Source organism: Daktulosphaira vitifoliae, unplaced genomic scaffold, assembly GCF_025091365.1.
Source record: "Daktulosphaira vitifoliae isolate Bord-2020 unplaced genomic scaffold, ASM2509136v1 Scaffold_1, whole genome shotgun sequence".
Taxonomy (NCBI): Eukaryota; Metazoa; Arthropoda; class Insecta; order Hemiptera; family Phylloxeridae; genus Daktulosphaira; species Daktulosphaira vitifoliae.
This window is the reverse complement of record NW_026099572.1, coordinates 49001860-49021124: the sequence shown is the minus strand read 5'-3', so window position 1 is coordinate 49021124 and position 19265 is coordinate 49001860. Positions and strand designations below refer to the sequence as shown.

Below are 19265 nucleotides of genomic sequence, written 5' to 3'. Positions count from 1 at the left end.
AACCATTTAATTAATCAAAAAATGAAAATAATATTATGAATTTTTAATTTGGTTTCTTTTAGGTATGACCATTTAAAATAAATGAAGTTGACACCCTCATAAGGTGTAAGAAATTACCTTATAATGTATTTATTTATTGATAAATTAAGAAAACATGTTCCTAAAGAAACCATAAAAAAAATTTTAATGTTATTTTTAATTTACGATTTATTAAGTGGTTTGTGATAAATGAATCACTTTATATTGTTTTTAAGTGTGTAAACATATTAAAAACTTCACAAGCACATTATTTGTTTTATGTAAAAAAGAAAAACCACAACATATGTACGCATTATATAAAACAATTTTAAATAAACGAAAAAACATATTGTAATGAAAATTAATCACAATGTATTTTAATATTTAATAGTTATGCATTATAACAGTTTTAATTAAATGTATAGATTAAAATCAAATTTATATTATAGCTAAACAACTTTAAAACAATGAACTAATTTATTTATAATCAACAAAATTTATTTTTAATAATTAGATTGATAGACAAATAACTAAAGTATTCTATTAAATATAAAATAAATATTTCATTACTATTTAACAAATAACAGTAAATTACTTAACTAAATTAGTCAAATAATTCTATATAATATTTGTTAGAACATTCGGAATTACCCTGTAGAGAGTTGAACTTTTAAAATAACTAACTACAGTTTTATAAAATTATTATTTGAAAATAAAAAACTTTAAATTACTTTTGTTTAATAATTTATTGAATATTTAGAGCTATCATATACTTAAATGGTCATTAAGAAGCAAATATAACAAATATGGTACACGTTATATTAATTTACAAGTACACTTTATGATAAAATATATTTTACAACAACTCATACAATTTAAATTTTATAAAGTAATTATACTTTTACCACATTAAAAAATAGTTACCATCAAGTGGACCAACTAGGGTCATTTAATATCTATAATATTTTAGGCCGTATCAATCTACAGCGCTAATAAAATATTTACTTATATTGTTAAGAAATACAAAATATTTGTTAAAAAAAATTAAGAGATGAAATCTATAAAATATGTAATTGCTCAAGTTTATTCACCGACCCAAAATTGACACTAGACTGTATATTCTCCATAGGGTTTTCTTTAGCGTAAATATTGAAATTCGTTTACAAGTATAGTCTTTGTATATAAAAAATATATAAATAAAATAGTACTCTTCGACGCGTAAGTCTCCAATATCTACTGTGTTGTCAAAAATATAAATTATTATCGGTATTTCAATGAAATAACAAACGTTGATCGATTTATTTTACTTTAAGAGCAAAAAACAAAATGGCCCCGATAAAGAAGTTAGCACGATAGACATTTTAGCCCCACCCCCGATTATAACGACCACCCATAAATGATCTTGTAGAAATATCATTGAGTATTGATTAGAAGTATTCAAATATTTTTTAAGAGGCTATAACTGCATTGATTTTATTATTTTCGATAACAGATCTTCAAACGAAAACTAAAAGGTTCTATCATCCTAAGACATTGTATATATAACAGAAACTTTTGGTTTTCGAAAGGCGGGATAATTAGATAGAAAAAATGTTCGGTAAGCTTATTTAATTTCTCTTTTTAATATCCTTTTCTAACTATAAAATAAGTTTACTAAGTTACTATATACAAGGAAAACACAAAAGTTATTGAAAACTCGAACCAATTTTTATTTGTTTTAATCTAACACAAAAGTCTAGTTTCGCATATGATTTCTGTTATTTCAGTTATATAGGAAAAATTATGTTGTAATATTATTGTTAAGCAGTATTATTTTCACGGGTACCAAATGATAGAGGAAATTCGACTGCCACATTACGTAGATACGATTATATAAATTATAAATGCCCGTCTTGTGTTAATAATAAGGAACTTCTTTATATACTTGTATTTTAAACAAGTAATTTTTTTTTTTGAAAATTCATAAATAAATGTTTTTTTTTTTATGAAAGGGTAATTTTTTCTCTCTAAATTTCTCTTTTTCCTCGACTTAATTCCAGCTACTTCAGGTCAGCCACCCTTATCCTAAAATTCCACTTGACACAATCTTCTAAATCATCTACGCTCACTTCAGCCATCCTCATATTGCACACGCGTACATCCGAGATGGAACAATTTGCCTAAGTTTTGTTCAAGACTCTTCATACTTTTTGAAAAAAATTTTACGCCTGCTATCGACCTGACATATTTACTAATTTATTTATTTGCACACTAGACAAAATCTAACATAGTAAAATAAAAACATGTTCACATTTTACACAAAAGGAACTAATACTATTCTAATCAAATATATATTTTATTTGAACAGTTGTCAACAAATTTGACATATCGACGTTTTTTTGAAATATTTTCAAACATATTTGTAGACATAACTGTAATATTTTTTATTTAAGCCATATTCATTTTCCATTCAAACCTCAATTATCTCAAAATTATCTGTACTCAAAATATTAAAAACTGTAAAACAAGACTTTTATCATTGTCAAATAAATAAATCTTACACATTAAAATACCTTTAAGTACACATTAGACAGTTAACGTAAGTGATTTTGGTATCAAGTTTTCAGTATTTTTAACGCAAAGTTTAATATAAATATATTTACAATCAAAGTGAATTATTCAATACTATACTTTAAAGTCTAAATGAAAAATCACACTCATATAAATCATATGAGACATTTTCTATTTTAATTAAATTTTTTTTTTTTTTTGTTACAGCCAACAATATGAATTTAATAATTCTGTCATTTTTTTTCTGCATATATGCTGTAATTAGTACTTATGGTGATCTCGACAATTCGTTATTACTTCGTAAGTTAACGATTTATATTAGTTTAAATATATTAATATAATAAAACTCGTTTAATTTTTTTAATTTAATTTTAGAGGTGGCGCAAGAAATGAATAAAACTAGTAAGCAATAATTTTTCCTTGCATTTCTTTATGATTGGTTACTAAAAATTATATTTTTCTATCACAATTGAAAATTGTACAGTATAATATGTTTAATAAAATTGACAGATTCTTTTAAAAGTGTTAATTCTTATACATAATGTATTAAAACATTTTTTTATTTTATATTTATTTTATTGCAGATCAAATGTTAGAATGCATTTCAAATAATAGTAATAAAACTTCATAATATATATTATTATAATGGGGTCAATCTATGCCAAATCATCCAGAAATGTTTGCACGACCACCTCATTTTTTTCTGAAATTTTTAGGGTATTTTCTTTATGCTATATTTAGATTAAAACAATTTTTTTTTACGACCTTCCCATTTTTATAGCAGTTTCAATGTTAAAAATAGCCAGAACGTTAAAAAACACAAAGATTATTTAATATTATCTAATGGAATTATATATTTAAAATTGACTTTATTATAAATACCTAACTATTAAATCTTTTTCATTATAAACTAAAAATTTAATTAATGTGAATCAAACCAAAGTACTAATAATGTTTTTTAAAAATTATTTTAATTTAGATAAACACATTGTAAGTGCGTTTGAAAAATTGATTGACAATTATACTTACAGTAGGTATTATTGTTATGAAAGAGTGAAAAATAACAATAATTCATTTAATTGAATAAAAATTATATCATACATTGGAGTATAGATATTATGTATGAATTTTTTAATAAAACTAAAAAATCTACATTTTATAATGATTCAGTTAAACGATTATATGTTAGTAATTCACTCTCTGAATACTAAGAAGTATTTAAAATGTCATTTATATATATATATATATTAATACATAAAAATTTATAAGTACGACTTAATTTAACATTCTTCAATAATTAATCTTTCAATATAGCGTCAAATAACCAACACTTAAAATAGAAAAATACTCAAAACAATTTAAATTTTTAATTAACTTTCTATTTTTATACTGTTTATTAATTTTTATATAACTGCTACAATAATTTTTCCTGATTTTGTAGACTTTGTAGCTAATGAGCTTTTAAGAAGAGGTAATATAGCACAATTATTAAAGTTTAATTAAAATCATGAATAAATAAATTTCAAGCATTTTTAATAACAACAGATTTATTTTGTTTTTAGATTCATTAACTTTAAAAGCTGTTGATGATGGTAATTAATGTTAATTTATTTATATCTACAAGTAGGCCAAATCTAACAAATCAAAATCTCAAAATAACTAAAATTTATTTATGCTAATTTATATCATTAATATATAATGTTTACATTATGCAAATAAAATAGAACTTTTTAGCTTCTTTTTTTAAATATTTAATATTATATTTCAAATTTTAAAATATAGTAAGAATATATAAATACTTTTCCGTGAAAATATCTTCAACATTATTAGCGTAAAGACAATAAATAAGTTTTAAATAAAATTCATGTTTTATGCGTTTCAACGAGTTAAAGTTCGAAAATGAATTTATAGGTTTTTAAAACTTTAAATACAGAGTGATTCACAAATTATGAATACAATATTTAAATATTTCACGAAATATGTTACGTTTTTTCTTTTTATACGATAATAGTATCCTATCTTCTACAATGTTTATAAAAACATTTGGACCTACCTCTTCTCTCTCTTATGAAATATATCAACTACATTTTTTTTAGTGAAAGAGTATATGTTTAACTAACTTAAACATAAGAAAATAGCTGATCGATAACAAATTAGTGTTTCAAAAAATGTTATTACTTTTATACTAGAATAGTGTGGTTAACGAAATCCTAGCCAAAAAATAAACAGACCTTTTAATAAAAGGTATATAATTTCTAAAATAGTAGTTTAAGAGTTGTTGATGATTAGTCAATTTCTTTTTTTTATATAAGTTTATAATAGTTAAATATACGTTTCAATTTAAAAATCATACCTTGATAAGTAAGGTAAATTTTACTTTAGAAAATTAAGGTACTATTTTAAAGAGTAGATGGGCAATTGGACTTTATTAACTTCTGGAAATAAAAAATATAAAATGTTTTATATTTTTAAAGATATTGCGTAAAGCATAGTTAATCAATCATTTTTATTTCTTAAAAAACCCTGAAAATATGCTCATATTAAAAAAAAAACTGTAAATTATACTCAAAATATGATGAAACCTAAATAATTCAATTTTTTCAATATATGCTTCTGGATCTAGACTCACCAAAAAACGTATATTCAAGTAATTATATAAGATTTTTTTATTATTAATTTTGTTTTCTAATTAAATTTTTAATACATTTAAATTTAAAAGAAAATTATTTTGTTTTTTTTTTTAGAAAAATACAGATATAATAGTGATCAGGCGTTATCAACCACAAAACTTAACTTTTATAAGAATACAGAAGTAAAATTATTTGGTGAATATAGTAAATTGAAAAGTATGTTTATTGTAAAACTCAAACTTTATCGATAGAAAATATTCTCTTGATTTACTTTATTAAAATTGTACAATAATATTAGTACACTATTGATATGCTTTGCTTGTCTCAAAACATATATAAAAACTCACAAATTAAATTTTAATATCAAACCATTAAAAAACATAGTTAGGTCGATTGCAAAATTTTTGCTTGAATATCAATTTAAAGCTTTGATTACACATATCAAAAATTTTAGTTTATTTTCTTACAAAAAAATTTGATCTGTGGATAACAACTTTAGGATAAGAGCTTATTGAGTAAGGCAAAATAGTCATTTGGAGAAAAGTTATTAAAATGTCAAAACATAGTTGAACACCTGTATACAAGTTGATTCTTTTTTTATTTACAACTTATTTCATTTAAAAATAAAAATATTTCTATTACTTCCATGTTTTTCTCAATTTATCTACTATTTTCTATGTTCATCCCTCATATTTTATAAAGGTGGCAATATAATTTTTTTTAATGAAAAAATTCAAATGACTATCTAATTTATTATCTAGGTATATAAATGTTAGTAACTTGAACGAGTACTTAGAATTTTACCAAAATTCTTAAAACTAAAGGGAGAAAAAATTTAGCCAAAAAATGTCTAATAATTTAATGTATTGACGATACAAATATCATAATTTTATTATATTTTTCGTTAGACATTATTAAGTTGCACTCCTCCCATCTAAGTATAAACATATTAATAACTTTTGAAACATTAGTTCAAATGTTGTTATCGACCATTAAAGTTTTTATTAGATCATTATATATTAAATAACCTGATTAAATATATAAATTATCATTTGAAAAAATTGAAGTATAAGACATAAAGAATAAATCCTAAAAAGTACTTATTAATTAATAAATTGAGAAAAATATGTGACTATGTTGATTTAGCGATCTAAATCATTAAACTAAATCAACTGCTACAAAAAAAAAGAAAAAAGCCAGTGCGTGTTACGAGTACGCACAGATGAAGTGAAACTTCTTTCGTTATGAAGATATAACGTGAAAATTGCATCTATAATGGTTTTTTTAAATTTTTTTATGCATAATCAAAATTATTTAAAATAAAATTATTAAATACATCTTAAATAAAATTACTTTAATTTTCAAAAATACAGTACTAAATTATAATATAAAATATACTTTACAGCCGACCGTGGTCGACCGTGCCCGACCAAGATGCCGACCATGACACTCGATAATCTGTTTTTTTTTCGCACCCTCTATAAAGAACTTTCACTTCAAAAAGAATAATTCAAACATAATATTTAAAAAAAATAATAAAACTGTACATGACACTAGAACAGGCAAAAATTTATTTAAATGTAAATTCTGCTGTTAAAAGATAATGTATGTTGGTGATAGTATTACCAATAATGGCATCTAAAAGATGATATTTGATAGTGACTAATCCCATAATTGAATAATTGTACTGTTGTATTTTTTAATATTTTAGTTTTTCATGATAATATATATTTTTCAGATTTTTCGTGTAGTAAGTATAGATGTTAATTTTTATATTTTTTTAAGAGAGACTAATTAAATATTTAAAAGAAAATAACTGCATTTATTTTCTTGCCGTCAACCCAAACTACCGCATGTTGGCAGGTGATATTGTGCTATAATTAATCAAATCTTAATATTACAAAAAATAGTTCTTGGTAAACCATAAACTACTCGTTTACTCGCAAAATAAATACAACATTAAAAGAAAAATTATTGTTTTTTTTTAATGGCATATATTTTTTGATTTATCAGCTTATGTTACTCTTTTTAATCATCCCTTATAAATTAAAGGGGTGTCAACTCTTATAATTTTTGATTCAATAATCATTTTGTTGTTATTTTTCAAAAATAATTAGTGTCTTCTTAAACTATTCTTAAAGCATACAAATCTAAAATTATAGCGAGGGGGTCTACATACTCTATGTATTAAAATACTTCTAATTCAATGATAACTTGCCTTAAAATAGTTATCGACCCATAAAATTTTGTCTAAAAAATTGTTTCTTAATGTCTATTTTCTTAGACATAGTCTAAGAAAGCAATAAAATGTTCAACAAAATGATTATTGGATCAAAAGTTATAAGAGTTATGAGCTAGATCTGGATCACTCATATACATTGTATATGCTACATGGTGAACCGATCTAACTATATTATATATGAAGAGTGAATGTGTCAAACGTTCTATGTGCCAAAAACATATTTGTTCAGAAAACACAAAAAACAATGGTAACATGGGCATGTCTCACATATCGAACACCATCTATGAATGCAATTTTGTACAAGTAAAAAATTTAATTGACATTTGAAACACATACAAGATTGTGGCCTTTGGCACATAGAACATAAATCAAAAATAAAACAATTTTTTTACTTTTTTGGCACATAGAACCTTTGACACATTCACTCTTCATATGTATAAAGAATATCTTATAATTACATAATCCTGCATATGTATATAAACCTTTATAAAATAAAATACCTTATATTTTTTAATTTTTATAATTGTTTTATACTTTATACAAATAATTTTAGATGTTACAATGACTGGTAAGTATATTACATTAAAATTGATTAAAAAACACATATTCACAATTTAAAACATGAGCTATTTTTTTAGCGTTAACAAAATAAAACACCTTCCCTTAAAAAATACACATAGTTAAAATAGGAAAATTAAATTTATCAATTAGGTACTTGCAGTATTAGTATAAATATAAAGCAGTTAAATGATTATTGTATGTATTGTTCCAGAAAATTTGTCTTATGATACCGAAGTTCAAAAAAGAAGAATTATTATGAAAAATATATTTCAAAAATATCTTCAATATAAAGTTGGTAAGTTCAATAATATATTTGCAAATAAAAAATTGAACAATTGAGTTAAACTAATATTTACATTTCATAAAACAAATAAGTCATAGGAAGTTTACTATTCCATATTTCATACATATTTTTTAGCTTCGAAGCTGAGAAGGTATTAATTTTACTATGATGTGTTTTTTTTTTGTCTGTTACCACTTTTTCTCAGCTCTCACCGAATCGATTTCTTTCAACGATACTTCAAAAGATCACAAATCGTAACTAGTCGAAGACATTACCCTCAAAAATTGAAAAAATTTCCCACGTTCCCGTAAATGGGAGTAATCTACAAAAAATTACAAATTTAAAAATCTCTAATTTTCGAAATATTTTTAATTATTTTTACTTAAAACTGTCATAACTATTTCAAAAATGACCAAATCAATATAAATTTTTTTTATAGATGAATGATGTGTTACATATCATTTGATGTATTTTTTTTATAAATCTGACCCTTTACCTGCCCATAGGCAGGCATTCAAAATGAAAACTTTTTCAACTTAACTTTTGAAAGCGTTCCGGAAATACTGAAACTTTTATATATACTTTAAATTAAAGCTTAATTAATATACTTTATTAAGAAAAAAAAAATTTTGGACTTTATTTTATTTTCATGGTGAAAATGGACATCAAAGTTAATAAAAAAAAATACGATTTTTGTAAAAATATTCTTTTTTATATTATTAACTTTATAATGCTATAACTTTTTTAAAAATGAATAGATCATTATAATTTTTTTAATATAAGTACTATTTATATTTATATATTAATAATATATAATTTTATTTATTTATTTATTCATATATTACATTTATAAATCATAAAACTTGTAATCAGAATATAAATAAGACGATAGGAGATAATGTAGATTTTGGAATAATCCATTAAGTTTTGAAAATTAAACATTATCTACAGATTTGCATCGAAGCATTTTATTTTGATAGTGATTTTAAACACTGTCAGATATCATCTATACTGGACCCAACTATGCCACATCCTCACTGTGCCGCGACCCCACTGTGCTGAGTTTTTATCAGTGGTTTTACATTACATTATAACAAATTTTTATATTTTCAGATAATATGGCAAGTTCTATGTGTTCTAATTCTGCGATAATAGACGTGAGATGTAAATTATTTGCCTTAGAAAGATCTACAGATGAATCAGTTCACACGTATGAATTCGAACCTCGTTGTGTTAGTAATAGTTGTTATATCGATCCAAAAAACATAATAGAATATGAAGTTTTAATTAGAGAATCAATGGGTAATGGACCAGGAATATTTAATCAAATGTATGATGGGACATTTACATATAAGATATCACATACAATAATGGGAAGTAAAGAAGTTGAATGGTTAAAAATTAAAAAAAGAACTTGAAATCCTTAGTTTTAATGCAACCAAAATTTATATTATTTGTTTTTAGTTGAGTGTACTAATTTTAATAATTAAATAATCCACAATAATTGAAATTAAGAATACAATTTTTTAAATTTCATAAAAAGTTTTTTATGATTTAATAAACAAAAATTGAATCTTTTTTTTTAATAGTATTTAAATTGTAAAAAGAATTTTCGTGTAATATTCAGTATTATATTCTAATACTTGAATTGTTTATGTCATCAAAATATTATAAACCTAAGAGAAATGACTTCCTTTTTATATACACTAGTCTGGAAAAAAAATAATTCATGTATTCAATTATTGTATTTAAATGTAATTTTTAGTCTATTGATTATAAAGACTATGATTAATTAATTAAATAAGAGTGTGTAAAGAATTCTAACGTTTTATCCACATGCGCAATGTATTATGTTTATTAAAATAAACTATTATTATTATAAATTACTATTATTTGTATTTTGTTTCATTAATTAATTAACCAATTAAAATTTTAATTCTTACTGCTAATGCATTTTGACCAATATTCAATATTCAAAGAATTCATAAAAATCTTAAGTTATCTTTGATATTATCTAAAATTAATTAGTTAAATTAAATTATTAATTAACTTTTGGAATACTTAATTTTTAATATGCTTTCCTTTCAGTTTACGATATTATTTTGAAGCTATATACAAGTAATGGTCACACGTAATGTTTAAATATTTTGAATACAACATAATCAAATAAACTATTGTTATAAGATGTCTTAAATTATACTTTAACTGGAAATTGACTAAATTATTAGATTGTCAATGGTGATAATGATAAAACTGAGTGCATTGTCTGACTGTGTTAAATATGAGAACGATCTAACAATATTATCTAGAACTCATATTATACATAACCAAACTGAGTAAAAGTAAACACTGCATTTCTCGATACTTTAAAAGAATATGTTTACCAAATTTACTAAAATTCTAAAAATATATCGAATTTCATAAAATAATTAGTTTCAAATTTACTTACTTTCTCATATCTTTTAATGAAGATCTTCTACTGGTACATATTGGCACATCTTTTCCAATTTCTTGTGTTCGAAGAACACTCCTTGTCTTGGCTCTTGCAAAATCATGTCGTCGACATCGTTTCGAATTGGATCGATACATTTGTGAAACCGATAAGGAATTATTACCGTTGATCATAATGCTTGGGGCATTTGCCGTAATAGTTTTATCACATCCATTAGCAGGACTAACGTCACCTGATGACGACGTAGACGTTGTCGAACTAATATACTCGTTGATGTTAAGGAATCCATGTGACACTAGCCATTTGTTAATAAAATCAAGTTCAACTTTGCGTAAAAAATAATCTTGACAGTGATCTGGATGGCTATCAAGCCATTCTTCGACTACAGATAATGTTATCATAGTCATTTTTCAAACAGGGTTTCCCATATCGATTAATCCTAAAAAACAAATTTTTAAATTTATTGAACAAATTGAATCAAAAAAATTGTTATTTTTTAGGTCACATCAGTTATTTATCAGTTAATTACATGACATGTATAACTTTGAATTTTTCATTTGTCAAAGTATTTGCCAAAGTTTTTAAGAGCATAAGTACAAAGATACTTACAGGCAAATATTTAGAGTATTATAGAACGCAACCAACATTTTTTTTATTATGGGCTTATGTGTTANTTACTTGATCCAACTATGCCACGTCACCACTGTGCCGCGACCCCCCTGTGCTGTTTTTTTTATTATGGGCTTATGTGTTATTCCTAACGGTTATTTATGGCATACAAAGTATTCAGAAAAATTTCTTATTGTAATCTTAAAAGACACGATTAACGTAAAATAACCATAGTCTAAGAGTAAACCCAATTTATTATTTTGTAAGGAATTGATACTCGAATTAAGTACATTTATATATTTATTTATTTTTGTCCTAATTGTCGTCGTCATATTATACGTTGACAATTTTAGATTTTTAATTTCGTAGATGTATTAATACGTCTACATCAGATTTATTTATTTTTTTATCTTATTAATGATAAATAGTTTAANTTTTTTTACTAAAAACTGCCGTAACTTTTTCAAAAATGAACGTATGAATATAATTTTTTTTTATATAGATGCTTGATGTCTTTTCCTATCAATTGGTATATTTTTTTCNCAGCAGATCAAGTAGCTTTTGGAATAAAACACCAATTTTTTTAAAATTAAACACTATCTAAAGATTTGCATCGAAGCGTTTTTTTTGATAGTGATTTTAATCACTGTCAGATATCATTTACTTGATCCAACTATGCCACGTCACCACTGTGCCGCGACCCCCCTGTGCTGTTTTTTTTATTATGGGCTTATGTGTTATTCCTAACGGTTATTTATGGCATACAAAGTATTCAGAAAAATTTCTTATTGTAATCTTAAAAGACACGATTAACGTAAAATAACCATAGTCTAAGAGTAAACCCAATTTATTATTTTGTAAGGAATTGATACTCGAATTAAGTACATTTATATATTTATTTATTTTTGTCCTAATTGTCGTCGTCATATTATACGTTGACAATTTTAGATTTTTAATTTCGTAGATGTATTAATACGTCTACATCAGATTTATTTATTTTTTTATCTTATTAATGATAAATAGTTTAAAGTATGCTAAAACTTAGTCTAAAAAGGCAATCATTATTGTTTTTCTAATTCAATAAAATGATAATTATATCAAGAATAGTTAGATATAAGACATTATGTATATTATGTATAGATCTTTGGATTTCGTATAGTACAAAACACAATAGTATAAACTATCTCAGCTATTCTCATTAGACTTAATTTTAATTTGTAATTCTAGAAGCAATTAAAATTATTACTAAAATTTTAACCCAAAGAAAATTGCTCACAATTAAACAGTTTTGTAAGAAACTACACAGGAAAAATAAGGTAAGTACAAAGAAATGGACTAACATAATAGGATAGATTGAGATAGAAGCAGCTACGGTACCACCCCATGTCCAATGTCAAATTCATGTAGAGAACATTACGCACAAAACTATGACGTCACCAACGTAAAAATAATTGACATTCTGCCAGCATGGTTAGTATGTTCAATAACCGCCACCTCTTTCTAGATTAAATACATTTTTGTCACTCTTAACATGTATAGCATAAAACTAGGACATTTTTATAACAAATATGAAAACGGATAATTTACTTGTTAATTTATACAGTTCAGTAGTTTTTTCAAACCTATGCTGTTATTAATTTTATCATACTTTTATAAATATTTTAATAATTCTTTAAATTTACATATTTAAGATGGGTTGGGATAAGTTTATATAAATTTTTTTTTTTACCTAAATTATCATAAAATGAATTGTGTATTGTTCTTTTTATCAATAATTATAATACATAATATACCACAGTACCTGAATTTATACAAAAAAAATTCAAATAAATTAAAATTTAACTTTACGGTGTTTATTAATGTAATAAAAAAGTCAAACTAGATATACTAAACAATGAGCAAACATGATTCTACAAATTATGCTATGTAATTAAATATTTTCTGTTTAAATTTATTTTTTATTGTTTTAATAATTAAATATTAGCAATACGAAAATTTTTTTATAAATACCTAATGCAATTCACTTTTGATAAATAAAAACTATTTTTTAGAAAGTTTACTATGGAAGAAAATCTTTAGAAAAAATTAAGACAAGCTTAATATAACATTTTTTGCAATATATTTTTTTTTTATCTATTACTGAATATAACCCAATTTCATTAAAAATTAAATTATAATTTTTTTCGTTGTTAGAGTTTTCTAAATAAAAGGCATTCATTACAAATAGTCTATGTAAATTAAAAGTTACGTAATACATACTATATTAAATATTTTGAAAATCACACTTAAATTTTATTTGAAAAAAAATATTATATTCATAGAAAATCTTCCTTTGTATTGTATGACTTTTGAATGAGTAAAACAATATAATAAAAACCAAACGTTGACAAATAAATCATTCAAGAAAATTGTTTAAAACATTAAACTATTTTTTTAATATAATACTATACAATACATAGAAACATTTTAAAAGTTATGTTCTGTACATGTTGTTTCATTTGTCAAAATTAGATTAAAAATGAGTTTAAAGTTTGCAGATTCTGGTCGCCTGCCAGTCGGAATCAAACTTTTCAGCCGCCAGTATTGATGTGAATGTAACCTTTTATCGTAAATAGAAAACAGGGAAATTTCTTTTAAAGTTCATTGAACTTAAACAGTAGTAGTCATAAATCCAGAAGCCTTGTTGAAAAGAATATATGTGTATTATTTCCTGTTCCCCTAAATGAATTTAATATGAAAATCCTATCCGGTCACTGCCATTCGCTTATATCTCCTACCACAATAAAATTCATTATCTCTATTTTGCTTTCCTCTACATTATCCTCACTACAATAAATGACCGATAAACAGCACTCTTTATTCTTTATTATTATTTTTTATACTGAATTTAACCATTTTCATTTATGTTGATACCCTTTTCTACTCTATAATTATCACATGGTTGAGTTCATTAAAACTCACTTTTTCTTCATAATCTAACTCAATTGTAGGCACTTTACACAACGTCAACTTAAAAAAAAATAGTTCATCGCTAATTATATGGCTCAATAAATAAAACTTATGTAGTAAGCACCTAAAATAGAATTATGTCCCAAAAAATATATCAGCTTATCGGTAAGGATAGCAACAAATTTTATAGATAGCTTTTTATTGAATAAAATATTATTGAATTTAGATAATTTAAATGTATATGAATTACGATTTATATTTGCATGGTCAATATTTTTAATATGCGTTGTTGCATAATTAATACTACATAATAAAGGTCTAAAAAATAAAATTAATCACAATTTTTCAAGAAGTTCACTCTTCCCACTCCACTACAACTCCATTACCGTCAGTCTATATTGAGTAGTGATACTCTCCCCTGGGATAACTTTATAATTTTTGACTTGCTTTACACTCTATATTCCACATAAAATGATTAATCTATGACTCTCACTATTATAAATTATATTATGTTCTTTACTCTTTTTTTAAATATATATTTACTAAAGCGATATCATACGATATTGCAAAATCCAGAAGTCTTCTNCTCTTTTTTTAAATATATATTTACTAAAGCGATATCATACGATATTGCAAAATCCAGAATTCTTCTCCAAACTCATTCTTCCTACTCAAACCATACACTCCATGTACTCTTTCATTACCTACATGTCCATTCATATATCCACCTATAACTATATGTTCATTACCGGATATTCCTTGCATCACCACATCTACCTCTTTTAAAAAAACTTTTTGTCTATTTCATCACATCCTACTTGCAGTGCATAGGCACTAACTACATTCAATACTTTTTCTTCGAAAATAAAATTTACGACTATAATTCCGAGATAGGACTATCCGCCTAAGTTCTGTTCAGAACTCCTCGAATTTTTTGACAAAAATTTATACGGACTGTCGATCTGACGCAACCACTCATTAGTCACCACTTACAACTGATAGAAGGGCCGTGCTAGTATTCTTATCCCCTTCTCACAGGAAATATATAATAGATATGGTTTATAGATTATAGATGAAAAACGAATATTATAACATAATTAATATATTATTTATTATATATTTTAATTTATTAAAATAGTGACTTGAAAAAAAATATTTTTATCAACTTGATTAATTATTGGAATGACTCAACATTTAGCATACTTGAAATTAAAACTATGCTATTTGAAAATATTAGGGAGAAGCAAATTTTATTTTAGATAAATTAGGATTAGGTAAGAAAATTGTGTCCTAAGTTCATAAATCATAAGTTTTTTATGTTTAATTGTAGATAAAATATAAAAAAAACGTATTGAATCAATTATTGTTTTGTTAGCTTTTTTTGTATTTTGAATAATNATGACATTAATTTGGAAAAAACTTTTAAATTCTAACTATAATTATCTCACATTTTAATAATATTATTTAAGAACGAAAAATTATTTATTTAAAAATAAATAAAATTATATGATTAACAAAATTAATCTTAAAAAAATAATATAATAAAAATTGATCACTTGTGGCTAATTAATTAAGTAAAATTAAAACATTTTGTGAAAGATGGTATAGCAAATTTAAAAGCATATTATATTTAGCTTCAAGTATATTACTAAGAAAATATATTATTTTAAAAGTTATTTAAAGAATTTCCTAAGATTTTCACAAAAATATTTATCCTTCTATCTAAACTGTGTTAATAATTTGGAAGTAAAGAGAAAATAACTTTTACAAATTAAGATTCTTATTACTCGGTGGTGCATAGAAATTAAGGAACTTTTCATCATAGCCAAANCTTGATTAATTATTGGAATGACTCAACATTTAGCATACTTGAAATTAAAACTATGCTATTTGAAAATATTAGGGAGAAGCAAATTTTATTTTAGATAAATTAGGATTAGGTAAGAAAATTGTGTCCTAAGTTCATAAATCATAAGTTTTTTATGTTTAATTGTAGATAAAATATAAAAAAAACGTATTGAATCAATTATTGTTTTGTTAGCTTTTTTTGTATTTTGAATAATTAGGTATAGTTTGTTATTTTTTTTTTAAATTATATATAGATTTAATTTCAATAAGGTCTCCTAAAAGTTCAAGCTATCTATTAATGTCATTTTGAGTTTTTTAGAACTTTAAGATTTTCATTTTTTGAAATACGTTTCATTTTTGTTTTGATATTATTGTCTAAATATAATTTATCATAGTTATAAAAACATTCCATTATGGATTCTAGAGAGAAAAAAGGAAAATGAATTCGGTTATTAAAACATTCATCATTCTATGAGATCTTAGATCGCATATCTAACTACAATTGTATGTATGTAATAATTTTCAATTAAGAATCATTATATACTAGATTTCAAATTCGTGTCCTTGTTCTTTTCAAATTCCCAATGCTGTGAAATAAACGTATACCTATATCAAGCAATACAAACAATATAAGATGAATGACTTAACTAAAAAAAACTTGAATGGTTTAAAATTATAAGAAAAATTATGTCAAATATTTCAGTTAAATCATTTGTTCTACAAAAAAGATAAGAAATCATACTTTATGAACACTAAGATTTTTTTTAAAAGGATGACAATAATCAATGTCAACTGCAAAGCATTCATTTTCGTCTTGCAATATGCATTTACGCATTGCAGTATAAGGAATGTATAGATTTATTTGATTTTTTTATTTTATTTTATCGTATACGTAAAAATAATTTGTTATATATGAGTGTGTTTTAGTTTAGGTACAAAGCTGAGAAAATATTATTTTTACTACGAAGTGTTTTTTTTTCTCAGCTCTACCCAAATTGATTTCTATTAATAATACGTAAATGCCTCTAAAATATAATCCATTAGACATTTAAAGAGAGTTTTTGGAATTTTTTTATTAATTTTAATTTAATATTGGCAAATTAATAATTATCTCAAAAACTTGAAAGAATTTAGAAACTCTAAAGTCAGATAACGTAACAGTGACAAAGTATTTGATGTAAAATTTTTTTAATTTTTGTTGTTCACAATTATGTTATATAAATATATAAAATAAATATTAAAGACAGTTATAAATTAAAAACTTGACATTAATTTGGAAAAAACTTTTAAATTCTAACTATAATTATCTCACATTTTAATAATATTATTTAAGAACGAAAAATTATTTATTTAAAAATAAATAAAATTATATGATTAACAAAATTAATCTTAAAAAAATAATATAATAAAAATTGATCACTTGTGGCTAATTAATTAAGTAAAATTAAAACATTTTGTGAAAGATGGTATAGCAAATTTAAAAGCATATTATATTTAGCTTCAAGTATATTACTAAGAAAATATATTATTTTAAAAGTTATTTAAAGAATTTCCTAAGATTTTCACAAAAATATTTATCCTTCTATCTAAACTGTGTTAATAATTTGGAAGTAAAGAGAAAATAACTTTTACAAATTAAGATTCTTATTACTCGGTGGTGCATAGAAATTAAGGAACTTTTCATCATAGCCAAATTTTATTATACAGGGTGGCCCACCACTCACTGACAACTTAAATAACTTTTGATCCAGTTAATATTTTTAGCTGATTTTTTTTTATATAATAGTTATACGTTAGGTCTATAGCTATATCTCAATAATTAATTTTTTTACATTTTATTAAAAATATTAATTATTTTTAAATTTTAAATAAAATGTAAAAAAAAAATCTAAGATAGCTATTTTGTAGAGTTGAATTTAAGAAAAATTTTAGTAAAAAAATATCTTATTAATATTCAATAGTAAATATTCTGTAGCGTTTTGAAGTTTGTGAAAATTTGAATTTTCATGTATTATTTTACGGTATTAAACATTGAAATACGTATTGAGAAAAGGACAGAAGAAAACGCTATCTTTTCAATATACTTTTGAATGAGAGTGATAAGTAATAATTGCCTTATCTAATTTCTTATCATGGTATTAATGCCAAGTTTGTAATGTATACACATTATCATCATATGTATACACAGTAATCATGAAAAGATAGCGTTTTCTTCTGTCCTTTTCTCAATACGTATTTCAATGTTTATAACCGTAAAATAGTACATGAAAATTCAAGTTTTTACAAACTTCAAAATGCTACAGAATATTTACTACTGAATATTAATAAGATATTTTTTTACTAAAATTTTTCTTAAATTCTACTCTACAAAATAGCTATCTTAGATTTTTTTTTACATTTTATTTAAAATTAAAAAATAATTAATATTTTTAATAAAATGTAAAAATATTAATTATTGAGATATAGCTATAGACCTAACGTATAACTATTATATAAAAAAAAAATCAGCTAAAAATATTAACTGGATCAAAAGTTATTTAGTTGTCAGTGAGTGGTGGGCCACCCTGTATTTGGAAAACCTGTAACGCTTTTGCTAAAAGTACCTCAAACGGTTTTTTTTATCTATTGTATGTAACAAACAATATATCAGTTTTTATGAGAACGAGTGAAGTAAATTTACAAACCAGCTTATCATGTAGCTTAACGATGATTATTTTCTTTTTACACTCAGCGAGCACGAAGAATTATCCTCAAAGACGACACGAATCTATTTTTATCTTCAAAAAGTAAAAAATAAGACATAAAGCTGTTTTGAAAAAGTTTAAGTATAAGAGATTTGTGGTCATTTTATTATGTAAGCTTTTAATATTGCGAATTTGAGATCGGAACGGCGTTTTATTATCCAATGTAACAACCAACAACACATATATATACTGAGGATTATCGATAATGTATTTATCTAACTATATGATACTTAATTAACGTATAGAAAGGTTCCATATTTACCTTCGTTTTTCTACGCTCAATAAAATGACTGTTTGAAAAAAGGTTGTCCACAATATTTTCCTTTTAGATTCGATGCGAAGCTGAGAAGGTATTGGTTTTACTAAGATGTGTTTTTTT

General features: G+C 23.7%; 2 protein-coding genes across 4 annotated transcripts in view; one reads left to right on the top strand and one right to left on the bottom strand.

Moving 5' to 3' along the window:
- LOC126896720 (dual 3',5'-cyclic-AMP and -GMP phosphodiesterase 11A-like) overlaps positions 1-19265 on the bottom strand; it is a 73080-nt gene that overhangs the window by 35808 nt on the left and 18007 nt on the right. The window contains exon 2 of the mRNA XM_050669739.1: positions 10734-11175. Within this exon, the coding sequence (XP_050525696.1) occupies positions 10734-11143 (410 nt within the window). The 5' untranslated portion in view covers positions 11144-11175. The remainder of the gene's footprint in view (positions 1-10733; positions 11176-19265) is intronic.
- On the top strand, positions 2443-10004 carry LOC126896733 (uncharacterized). Of its 3 annotated transcripts, XM_050669773.1 has the most exons (11): positions 2443-2596; positions 2776-2868; positions 2944-2970; positions 3153-3182; positions 3548-3598; positions 4010-4039; positions 4131-4160; positions 5192-5215; positions 5313-5414; positions 8213-8296; positions 9398-9997. In XM_050669773.1, the coding sequence occupies exons 2-11, from the start codon at positions 2784-2786 to the stop codon at positions 9700-9702; spliced, it is 768 nt and encodes a 255-aa protein (XP_050525730.1). In that variant the 5' UTR covers positions 2443-2596; positions 2776-2783; the 3' UTR covers positions 9703-9997. The 3 variants fall into 3 exon arrangements, with proteins under 3 accessions (XP_050525730.1, XP_050525732.1, XP_050525731.1); XM_050669775.1 differs by lacking the exon at positions 5192-5215 and having other exon boundaries at positions 9398-10004; XM_050669774.1 differs by lacking the exon at positions 2443-2596 and having other exon boundaries at positions 2676-2868; positions 9398-9999.